This window comes from Cucurbita maxima, unplaced genomic scaffold (assembly GCF_002738345.1).
Source record: "Cucurbita maxima cultivar Rimu unplaced genomic scaffold, Cmax_1.0 Cma_Scf00005, whole genome shotgun sequence".
In the NCBI taxonomy this organism is placed as follows: domain Eukaryota; kingdom Viridiplantae; phylum Streptophyta; class Magnoliopsida; order Cucurbitales; family Cucurbitaceae; genus Cucurbita; species Cucurbita maxima.
The window spans coordinates 5,622,152-5,634,330 of NW_019272021.1; the positions used below are offsets into that span (position 1 = coordinate 5,622,152).

A 12,179-nucleotide genomic window follows, 5' to 3' on the forward strand; every position below is an offset into this window, starting at 1 on the left:
CTAAATTATAAGATTGTAAAAATATATATTAAGATTAATTTTTATTATTTTTTTTTATTTTTTAGGAAGGTAATTGTTCAAATTAAAAGTTGACAATGAGCTATATTAAATTTTATATGCATGTGAGTTTTACAAATTTCACTAAATTCAATAGAACAAAATTAAAGGGGAAGAAGTCAAAAATTGAAGTTTTTGTTTTTTTCTTTTATAAAAACAAATCTGAAAAACACTAGATTAAAATATAATAATATGTTAATTTATATATTTTAAATAAATATTAAATTTATTTATTTATTATTAATTGTTATTACTATAAATTTTGAAAACGTATTTTAAATAAGTGTTGTTTTTTAAAAAAAATAAATTTCAATAAAATGTAAGTTGGAATAATTAGATTTAAAATTAAATATTTAATAATATATATGAATTAAAGAAAATTAGCAATCATTTTCCATCCGACTCACTCGCCTCTCCAAAAAAAAAAAAATAAATAAAAATTACGTGTCACTTGTTTTTCTAAATCCATTTCTCACGTGCATCTCACGTGTATTTCTCTTTGATCCCGTAAGGTTAAGGAAACCGAGAGACCTGCCCAAAAAAACTGACCGCTGCATTTATACTGTTTCCATCTCCTCCATTTTTGTTTTCTCTCTAAAACAAGAAAAATTGCTGCAATGGCTTCTCCACCGCCGCCGTTGCCGGACGCCTTTGGAGGCTCCATCATTGACTACGTTTCATCCTCTCCTCCTCTCCCTTCGGCGACGGTCGTGAGTCACTCTTCTTCTTTGAAGAATCTGAGTCCGAGCATCTTAATCATTCTTACGGTTCTCGCTTTGACTGCTTTTGCTTCGGTGATTCTTTGCCTCGTTCTTCGATACCTTAACCGGCGATGTCTTCTCCGCCTCTCTGCCGTGCCTGGATCGTCGTCGACGTCTTCGTCGTCGTCTGTTTCTAGGCGCCACATCATTCCGGTAGAGCAAAGTGCTGTTCGATGTACCAATTCATTCTCTCCGATCGACTCGCTTCCTCTGTTCTCTTTCTCCTCCGTCACGCGCCGTTCTTCAACTGCCGTAGCCGATTGCGCCGTTTGTTTGTCGAAATTTGAGGCAGAGGATCAGCTTCGTCTTCTTCCTCTCTGTTGCCATGCCTTTCACGCGCAATGCGTCGATACCTGGCTTCAATCGAACCAGAGTTGTCCTCTTTGCCGCTCCGCCATTTTCGCCTCCGAATCCGACGTAATGAAGGCATCTATGGCATCCTACGCCGCCGAAGGTCGCGGCGGAGACAGTTTCAGGCTCGAGATTGGCAGTATTAGCCGCAGACAGATCCCTTCCGAGTCCGGCGAAGGGAGGAGGTCATATTCGATAGGATCGTTCGAGTATTTCGTGGAAGAAGATTCTGAAGTAAACTTCACTCATGCGCACCGGAGAAGCGTCTCCGATAAGGAAGACATCGAAGCTCCCGTATCGGCAGTGTCTACAGAGCAAAGCCTAGCAGCGGAAGTCGGCTCGGGAAGAAATTGGCTGAAGGACTACGTCGACAGGCTCTCCAATTCCGTCTCTTCTCGTGCACTGTCATTCCGAGGCTCCGGCAGGTTCTTCACTGGAAGTAGCCGTCGGAGTGAGGTAACCGTCGTGGGAGATTGGGAACAGGAGAACAGTCGCGTAGGAGAGGAAATAAGCGAGCTATTCCGATGGTTTTCAGGGGTATGATCGTAATTATCACATCTAGTTACCCTACAACGCAGAGGATTTGCAATTTTGGTTATCGGCGGCCGGTACGCAATTTTTCCTTATTGAAAACGGACGGTCAAGATTCCTCCTTCTTTTTGATCCTTTTGATTATGTCAACGGCTGAGATTAAAGCTGGTAATAATACACCAAAGATCACTTAGTTGGCATTTAATCAAAAGCTCAAAAAGATTGGTGAGATTTTTCTGTTCCTTCTTTCCTTCTACCTCGTTTGGCTGAGATTTAAAGTAAATAAAAGTTTCCCATCGTGGCAGTGAAGCCAATAAACAACAGTGAACTCATATTTCATGAAAACCGCTAGCAGATCAGGGGCCTTTTTGGCAATACACATCTGAATTTTTATTTTTATTTTTATTTTTAAATTTTCCCATACATATATAAATTCCATTTCTTCTTTCTTTCTTTCAATTATTTCCTGAATTAATTATGGTGTAAAATGTTGTTGATATGTAATGAATGATTTAGTGTACTGTGAGAAACACTGATGGAAATGAGCGCAATATGGTATGTTGTCCCAATTCCTTAGGAATCATTGCTTTGCTTGCTTGTGGAAATTGTAAGCCAAAAAAGAAAAGAAAATAGGAAAGTGGATTGCTGAAAATAAAAAGAGGCCAAGATTATAGGTACCGCCCTGGGCTTTCTCAGATTCTTGCTACTTCTATGAGCTAAACAAAAATCTCTCTTTCTCCATTTCTCCATTTTTTGTTTTGAGAATGTTTCATGTTTTCTATCATAGGTCTTATTTGTATACACATTCTTCTTATTTCTTCACAAATACAGATATTCTTGGGCATAAAAAGAATTTTAGGTTCTATTCAAATCAAAAGGTTTAATCTCTAAACTTAATAAATTTTAAAATTAGTTATAAGCTATAAATTTAAAATTTTGAAGAATAAATGAATTGAATTTTGAAAAGAGTATGAAAAGAGTCAGAATAATTTAAATCAATAACAGATGGTACAAATGAATTGAATTTTGGGAATTAAATTTGTCACATGCAAAATTCACTTTTACGTTTTCCAAAAAAAGAAAAATGAATGTTGCCATGTACGGATTTCGTCTCTATGTAATTCCAAAAACTAATTAATTAGAAGTAGAAAATAAACCAAATACATTATTTAAATAACCATTAAAGTTAAATAATAAATAAATAAATAAATAAATAAAATGGTTGACAAATTCATTGTCAAAGGGTTGAAAATAAAAAAAGTAAAATAAAACTCACATCTCAGCCACTAATTCTGCTGAGTCATGTGAGATTGGCTTTCCAAATTTCTTTTATATTTCAAAAGTTATATTGAAGAATTTTTCATATGATAGGATTTGAACATTTCTAAATGAAAATATTTTATTGCTTATTAAAGCCAAAAAAAAAAAAAATAATAATAAAATAAAATAAAATAAAAAGTGGAAATATGAATGATTTGGTGACTGGTTTTTAGAAGGTGAAGGGGAAAAAACAGAGTAGTTGAATTGGGACAGTTAGTTTGGATTTGGAAAACAATCCAAGGCGGCTACCTGTTTTCATCTGCACATTCCTCAGCTTCTAATTCCGTATTTTTTTTTCTCTTAATTTATAATGCCAAAAATGGAGTTTCTAATTTCTATTCTCGACAATAATAATATACAACCAAAAAAGAAAAAAAAAAAAGGCAGGATTATTTCTATTTCTAGTAGCCGATTTTTTAAATAAAATGAATGTGACCCTAATTTAAGTAGCATAAAATATAAGAAATAAAAAATACTAAAAAAAAATTGTAATTAAGGATGTTTATAAATGAAGTATTATTGAGGTTAGTATTTATTTATTTATTTGTAAGGATCATTATCTAATGATGTATCGATCCCTTACCCAAAAAAAAAAAAAAAGAACCTTAGAAAGGTTGTATGATGAACAAATCCACATGCAAAATTGGGAATGAAGTATGGAAGTCAATTGGTGGAATTTTGCAGATATTCTTAATTAAGAACCGTTCAAATTTAAAACTGAATATTAAAATTAGTTAGATCTGTGGGATTTGACCTGGATTTTGTTAATTGTTTTATACAATCAAATGAATTATGGTTTTAATCTTAATCATATAATATCTTTTTGGATCAAAACAATAATTTGAATTACATAAAGTCTTTTAAGTTTATGGAATCCTATTATTCCTAAATTTTTATGAATCAAACTATCCAAAAATCAATAATTAGACCAAAAATCATTTATTTGAAAAGGGTTTTACATTCTCTAGGGGGAAAAAGTATTAAAAAAAATCATTTATTCTTGTTTTTCTTCAGTTTTGTTTTGAAGGTTGAGTAATTTTTAAAATATAATTTAAGGTAAGGTATTCTTCCTAATGAGAAGAACTGATATCTTTATACGGATCACACAAAGCAATAAAGACAAAAACAAAGATCAGATATTGCAGAAGCAACAAGCAAATGAGAATCAGGGAAGAGAACTAATCTGAGTGAAAATATCTGATGTTGATCTGATTGTAGTGTTGGAGGAAGCTTCTCTACTCAACCACAGCTAACAAATCACCAGCTTTGCAGAAACAGTGCTTAGAATCTGTGCCCAAATCCACCTGACAAACCACCACCAACATTCAAAATCAATCTTAAAAAAATAATGTGTTAGTGTTCGTTGATTGAATATAGCTCAATAGATAAAATAATAATTACACTCATTCAAATATAGTTCATTCGCATTTGTTTGCCATATTAACAACAAATATAAGAAAGTTCTAACTTTAGTTTGTAAGAGTTTGAACTAACTAAAGTACGACTAAGAGGCTACTACGGCTGCATCTTGGTCCCCGAGTATAGCTCATTGCTTTCATTTCGAAATCCGAAATGGAGAGAAGCAGAAGGAAAAATAATGTGTAGGGAAAGCAGAAAGATGAACATGAATAGACTTTATGACATGAATAAGAGGGTCAGCTAACACGCAAGATACAACTTAGAAGCTAAGACTTCCAAGGATGCATCGCCAAACCATTCATATTTCCTACAAAAGCATCTCTAGTAACAGTCCCATACGGTGATTGATGTAAGACTTATAATGTAAACCAACCAACCCTATGACCAGATTTTTTGAGCCAAGACCTTTTCGACATCCAATTCTAAGAGGAATGGTGCATAGACAAACTCAATTCAAACAAATTTATAATCCATACTAAACCTATGATCAGATTTCTGAGAACAAGTTTTTTTTTTTTTTTTTTTCCACTTTTAACAATCAAAGATATGGTTAAAAAGCAACATCCATCCGCATTCTTGATTGCAGCACATTTGTGGTATGATACCCAATAATTGAAAAGCAAAGCTGGACCATAAATAATTGAGAGAATATTCAAGCCAATATGATGACTCCACCAAACCAAACGACTTACCTGACAAGCATTTATATCGGATATAATAACTCGGAAGGTAATAGACAATAATACATCAAACAAATTCTACAAATTTTACAAATTCATTCGCAATTTTTGTTGAGCGTGAGATTACCTCAGGGCGCTGCTCAAGACGGACGAGTATACTCTATCAGCTTGAGGAAACACCTTAAATCCAAAAGCATCATAAAATGTCAATAATAAGCATTAAAAATCAAGTTCATGAGTTCAATAACACAAAAGAAAGAAAAAAAAAAAAAACTCAAATCGCAGGGGAGGACTACCTTCGCAGGCTCCCGTTTCTTAGAAACTGCGCGGACTTTGAAAGCGCTTCTTCGCAGTCCTCCTATCCAAAAATCAAGAAGAAAAAACATCCAGAAATTCAGAAGACGGATAGCGCGACAGAAATTGATCGAGAAAAGAAAATGCGACAGTCTATCAACGGATTTACTTATCAGCGTACCGATTACTCGTCGCCGTGCAGATACGGAGGTGAATTAGCCGCGTTGATAAAGGGCTTTGGCACTGTGACGAATGTAGAGGCATCGCCATGAATCTAGTCGAAGAAGCAAAGTTGTAGGGAGTCGAATGAGGTGGGCGGGAGAAACGTTTTAAAGAGGGAAGAGAAATTCCAACGAAAGTGCAACTATGAATTGAACCAAAAAATCAAGTCGGAATGAATTTATACAAAATGTTCAAAGGGCGGCATACCCGTTTGAAAAACCAAAATAGTATTTTTCTTTTTTAACTAAATAAAAATAACCCTAAGTTTTTTTATTTAATCTTTAAAAAAAATTATAACATTTAATTTAATTTAATGAATTTTTATAAAAAAATTCCATTAATATCTTTTTTTTACTTTTTAAAAAAAATAAAAAAATACTTTTTAAAAAAATACTCATAAAAAAACTAACCATAAATCTTCGTAGATTATCTCTAAACTCTTAAAAGTTTATGAATATTTTTAAAACATTGTACTAATTATAAATATATTAATTATTTTAAAAATATTTAAGACTATTCATCGACTCAATGATATCTTTGAAATATTTTTTAAACAAACTATTAAGGGTTACTTCAAAAAAATTTAAACTTTGAAGAATGTTTTTTTCTTTTAATTTTTGAAAGATTAAAAATATTATTAAAATTTTAAAAAGCTTCCAATATAATAAGAATATTAGATCTCAATTTTACAAAAAAAAAAAAAAACGTACTCAAAGTTTGAATATAAACTCTCGTGTTTTTGCTTTTAGTTTCTCGAAAGATCTCATACAAATAGAGAATCAGTCAAGTCCCCCGGGACTTGACTGATTCCCTAGAGCTGTTGAACAAAATACATCATTTATTCGACACTTGAGAATTCTATTGATATTACTAAGCAAAATCATGAGAGTTTGAATATAAACTCGTGTTTTTGATATTGTTTATTTTTAATATAAACTCTCATGATTTTGCTTTTGGTTTCTCAAAAGGCATTGTCCGGAGGAGTGTTCGTTATTTATGAACTCATAATCATTTCCTTAATAAGCCAACGTGAGACTCATCCCAACAATCCTCAACACTAATATATGATTATTTCTTATAATTGTTCGATAGAAGTTCAAAATCTATAGAATCATTGACACGACAAGAGGATTATGGGTGAGTTTCAAAGATTCATTCCTAATCTTCCAACCAAGCAGAAGGCTTATGTAATCGCCAACAAATTGGATCCGATTTTCCTCCACGTTATGTCTTCTGAATCTCATCATTGAACTTTATCATATGAACATGGCCAAATCTCCGGTTGTCCACAAGCAACCACCATTTCTTTCTTTTTCCCATCACTCAATTTCAATTCCTCCTATATAAACCCACACTAAACTGTGAGATCTCCGCCGCGAAAGATAAATAATTAAAATGAGTTGTAACTATCCGTTTCATCGTGCTAGCATCTTCCTATTTGTCGCCTTGTATCTCAACTCCACTGCGGCAAACGACGTCGTTGCACGAAACTGTGAGATCTTCGCCGCGAAAGATCCAAACGTCCATCTCGACTTCTGTCTCCGATCTCTCGCAGCCGCTCCCGCGAGCGACATGGCGGACCTGTACGAACTCGGTGCGATCTCGATCGAGTTGATCGGAAGGAACGCGACCAGTACGCGGCGGTACATCGAGCGCTTACTGAAGAAGAATAAGAAGAAGAAGAATCCGTCGCTGGATTCTTACGTGAGGCCGCGGCTGAGCGATTGTAGAGAGCTCTACTCCGACGTCAAAGCAACGGTGCGCGATGCGGCGGCGGACTACGCATCGAAGCGCTATGAAGAGGTGAACGTGAAGTTGAGTTCGGTTATGGATGCGGTTACGACTTGTGAGGACGGCTTCAAGGAAATGGACGGCGGAGTTTCGCCATTGACGAAGCGGAATGACGATGCGTTCGAGTTAACCGCCATTGCGCTCTGTATTCTCAACATGCGTCCTTGAACAGTTTCGCCATTGTGGTTTGTAGAGTGCGATTGAGAATTTTAAATTTCATTTCATGAATTTAAGAACTGGAATATCTTAAATAAATTAATAAATATTTGTGTGTGTGTAATTTGTATTTTATTCCAACGATAATAATACTCATCAAAATATAACTTTAAATTTTTTTATTTTAGTTAGTGAATTTTTAAAACTAAACATTATAATTTATAACTTTTAGATATTTGACAACATTCTCAATCACAATCATCAAATAATCAAATAATAATCTAGACCAAACAACTCGATCACAAGTCGCACCCGAAACTCGATCAAAATTGTATCTAACAAATCAAAGTGAACATAACAACAATCATTAACATATATTCTTTTGTTGAGATTGAATATTCAAATTCTCGTACTTCACTTATTGTACTGCAAAAGTACAACGTAAACCAGCATAACTTGTCATTAATTGACGCAATCTGTTTACCTAAACAAGCAAAACTTGCCCTTAATTGACATAAACTCTTTTCCTTGAGGTCGAAGATTGAAGATTCAAGCTGATACAAAAGTGTAGACCTATACACATAAACACATCCAACTAGGGAAGCAATTCATTACAAGTTCCATACAAAATGAAATAAGTTAAACATTTCAAGCAAGCGTCATCCAATTGGTTTACATGCATAAACATTGCAATACAATCCATTCCAATGACGATGCTTCAAAGCAAAAACTACCAAAACTACCAATAGCAGAAAACAAATCATCCTCGGTTAAATTATAAATTTAGTCTAATAGGTCTGTTAAAGAGTTGGTAATGGACTCTTAAAGTTTACTTTTATGTCCAATAAGTCTCTCAACTTTCAATTACGTGCCGAATAAGTTCCTAACCATGGGACATTTTTTTAAACTACGAATCTATTAGACGCCGCTCTTAATGTTCAAGGATCTACTAAGGAACTTTTTACAATTAAGAGACAACTCAAACATAGAAACCAGAAAGTTCATAAATCGAACTCGTAATTTAACCTATATTAAAGTAGAGAAGATCAAGCTTCGAAGGCAAGGTAAGAAGTATCAACAGCACAAGGCAAGCTATGGAGTATTAAAGAAACAATTTGATTTTCCAAGAGATTCAGAGCAATGGTTTCTAGCCTCCTCTTAGTCAAAGGGCAAAACATATCAACTCTCAACAAGAAACAATAAATTTGCCTGGCCAGAATGTATTATGTTCCATGCAGTTACAATTATTTTCGATCACAGAGTAAGGATATCAACTCTCAACAAGAACCCAAGAACGGTCAAAACAACAATGTTGAGATGAAAATTCTTTCACTGAATAACAAAATAGAACTAGAGAGAGAGAGAGAGAGAGAGAGAGATGCAAATACTTTGTCAACTAGACATTGGATGGTTGTAAACGTACTCGATTGCGAGATCACAGGAATCTATTTTATCGGCCTCCTTGTCTGGTATCTCTAGCTTGAACTCCTCTTCCAGACCCATTACAATCTCCACAGTGTCCAAGCTGTCTAAACCCAAATCTTTTTGGAAATGAACATCAGGGCTCACCTGCAGATAAACAAGCAACAATTCAGCCAAGCTTTAATTGAAGTTGAATAGGAAAGAGATGCTGCTTGGAAGTGACCATAAAACAATGAGAGAATAGATGTCACGGTTGATAGTGATACGTAACGGACTAAAATGGACAATATCTACCGGTGGTGGGCATTTGTTCTTTTTATCTTAAAAGGGTGTGTTTTTTTTTTTTTTTTTTTAATCTTTAATGGAGAAATTGATATGAACATTATGTTTATGTTGGTTAAGGTAGGATGTCTACGACATGTTTTTAACGACCATTGAGTGGTTTGTCTTCTAATGTTAATGTTCATGTTTTGATATATATAGGTTAAGTTACGGATTTGGTCTTTATGGTTTGGTTAAAATAGTTTAAATTTGATTGGTTTGATCTTAGGAGTTTTAATTCAATAGATATGGCTAGAGCATGGTTTAAATTTGATTCTATGACTTGAATTCGGTTTCTAAAATTACAATAACAATTTTTTTAAGGTGAGGAGTCAACGTTCTAAGTTTCTAACTATTTGGCTGAGAGTATATGTTTTAAAGAGCTAAACAATAATGAGATTACCAAAGATGAATGATTAGGTTCGAGATTGTGGTGTTGGGGAATTTTCTATTGATGTGAACCAAATGTTTTTGTGTGTGTTGAAATGTATGCCATATTGTCCATTTTAGCTGGCCTCGATCGACTCTAACCATCGAGTTTGGCTCGAAAACGTACGTAATATTAGCTATAGCATAGCCTGGTTTTCGGGAATATGTTAAGAATGCAACACAGGTCATGAGGAGGTAAATCTCAATCCACGCCAGAGTTCTTAAAATGTGCACGAAATCATTAAGTATAGAAGTCAATTGTTAGCACTAGTGAACCGAACCAAGCAACCCATATAAATGAAGGGAAGATATTGTGTGCAATACAGCAATCAACCAAAACTCGAAAGAAGAAAAAATTCCAGAAATACCGAATCAAGTATGAAAATGGAATGACATTACAGCATAAATTATTAAGAGCCACTTTCTAGGTTAATGCTCTATCAGGGAATAAATCGTCGCGACTTTCTACCAATCAGTAAAGAGAAAATCACAGAGAATCTCAATTACGAATTCGCAGAGACAAAGCATGGGAAATTGAATCAAGCAAACGATTCAGATTTCACCGGAAATAAGTTCAAACCCTAAAAACCGATCGCATATCAGAACAAGAAATGATTGAATCGGCATATTAAGATTTTCTACACTTCCAACCTATTCTTCCCGCATTTACTAAATCGACAAACATCGTTTCAAACGAGTCGAAAAACCAACTCAATCAGCTAAAAAAACAAGTGAAAAAAAGGAGGGATAAGATCGAATCACCTTGGACGGATCGACTTTCGGATGACACTTGATAACCGAGAGAACTCTCTCAATAACCTCCTCCTTGGTTATGTGATCATCATGCGATGAAAACAGCCGGACCGATCCACTGGAACACGACGGAGGCTGGCTTCCCCGGCGAGGTAGGGCAAAGAATTGGACTGGAACTCGAACATGGCGAAGAACGGCTGCCCTCAGCGCCATTTCTCTCTATGCGGTGACTTAATCGCTCGAACTAGGAACTGATTAATTATCCATTACAGAATACGAGGGGAAAGTCATTTGGCACGTGCAAAGCACGTGCTTTAGGTTTTCCCTTTTTTTTTTCCTTTTTATTATTATTTTTTTTTCACTCTTACCTCAACTATATAATAGTTTTCATATTCAATTCAATCCGAGCCTAAAAAAACATTATTATAAAACTAAACACATTATTATGTAACATTAATTTAAAATAATTATAAAATTGGCCGCCTTATTAGACAACAATGTTGTGGTAATATCGTATAATTTGTGTGTATCCATCTTGATAATTACTTATAGGTAAGAGTATTGTGTGAAATATATTCGTGTATCGATACTTATAGCAATGTATAGGTAAGAGCATCATGTGATGTATGTGTGTACCCTATATAAGATCCTATATTGGTTGGAAAGAGAAACAAAATATTTCTTATAAGAGCGTGAAAATGTCTCTCCAATAAATGCGTTTTAAATTCACAAGATTGATGACGATACGTAACGAGTCAAAGCGGATAACATCTACTAGTGGTGGGTTTTGACTGTTATAAATAATATCAAAGTCAAACACTTAGCAGTGTGCCAACAAGAACACTCGCCCCCAAGAGGGGTAGATTGTGAAATCTCATATTGGTTTGAGAGGGAAACCAAACATATTTTATAAGAGTGTGAAAATCTTTCTCTAGCAGACATCGTTTAAAATTGTGAGGTTGACGACTATACGTAATGAGCAAAAACTGACAATATCTATTTACGATGGACTTCGGTAAATATGTCGAAGATAATTGAAATCTTACCCAATCAAAATACTTTTAACGTTTTTTAATTTCATGGGATGTAATATTGGATTTATTGATCTTAATACTATTTAACGGTGGTAAATTACAATTAGATTAGTTAATTAATTGATTTTTCAGGAGACGAGTAAATTTATAAACAAATTAATATACATACATATATACACGTATGTATTATTATATATATATATATAAAAAGCTGGCATTGGCACTAGTCATTCTTCCCTGGCACAAAGGTAAACCTACCTTTTTCTAATTCTAATAATTTTCAATAATAATAAATAAATGTCAATAAATTATCCAAAAACCATATGATTTATGTCATTATCACTATGATCTCACAACTACAGTCTCGTTGAATTTTATCATTAAAAAAAATTAAAAAATAAAAAACAAATATAAGTCTGGTGAATGATTAGAAAGTTTATATATATATATATATAATATACGTTATCAATTTGAACCTAACTCAATAGATGATATACTAACTAATATCTTACAGACAAATAGTTTGACCCCAACTATTCCAAAAAAATGAGGGATAAACTAAAACTGTCGTTTTCATCTGATCTGATGTTATACCACGTTTTTTTAAGACGGTTGGTAGACAAGATATCTAAAATCAT

General features: G+C 34.0%; 3 protein-coding genes and 1 long non-coding RNA gene across 4 annotated transcripts; 2 read left to right on the forward strand and 2 right to left on the reverse strand.

Annotated features, from left to right (window-relative positions):
* Positions 1 to 636: 636 nt before the first annotated feature.
* LOC111479739 (E3 ubiquitin-protein ligase ATL4-like) lies at positions 637 to 2,280 on the forward strand. Its single transcript, XM_023124580.1, has one exon. It carries the CDS (start codon positions 675 to 677, stop codon positions 1,710 to 1,712), a length of 1,038 nt encoding a protein of 345 aa, XP_022980348.1. The 5' UTR covers positions 637 to 674; the 3' UTR covers positions 1,713 to 2,280.
* A 1,572-nt stretch (positions 2,281 to 3,852) lies between these two features.
* LOC111479830 lies at positions 3,853 to 5,786 on the reverse strand. Its single transcript, XR_002717697.1, has 4 exons — positions 5,595 to 5,786; positions 5,416 to 5,477; positions 5,247 to 5,299; positions 3,853 to 4,324 (listed from the first exon to the last, which is right to left on the reverse strand). It is a non-coding gene; the product is annotated as an uncharacterized LOC111479830 (long non-coding RNA).
* A 1,239-nt stretch (positions 5,787 to 7,025) lies between these two features.
* On the forward strand, positions 7,026 to 7,728 carry LOC111479799 (putative invertase inhibitor). Its single transcript, XM_023124663.1, has one exon. It carries the CDS (start codon positions 7,031 to 7,033, stop codon positions 7,592 to 7,594), a length of 564 nt encoding a protein of 187 aa, XP_022980431.1. The 5' UTR covers positions 7,026 to 7,030; the 3' UTR covers positions 7,595 to 7,728.
* A 985-nt stretch (positions 7,729 to 8,713) lies between these two features.
* Positions 8,714 to 10,790, reverse strand: LOC111479811 (acyl carrier protein 1, mitochondrial-like). Its single transcript, XM_023124676.1, has 2 exons — positions 10,517 to 10,790; positions 8,714 to 9,151 (listed from the first exon to the last, which is right to left on the reverse strand). The coding sequence occupies exons 1-2, from the start codon at positions 10,718 to 10,720 to the stop codon at positions 8,975 to 8,977; spliced, it is 381 nt and encodes a 126-aa protein (XP_022980444.1). The 5' UTR covers positions 10,721 to 10,790; the 3' UTR covers positions 8,714 to 8,974.
* Positions 10,791 to 12,179: the final 1,389 nt, after the last annotated feature.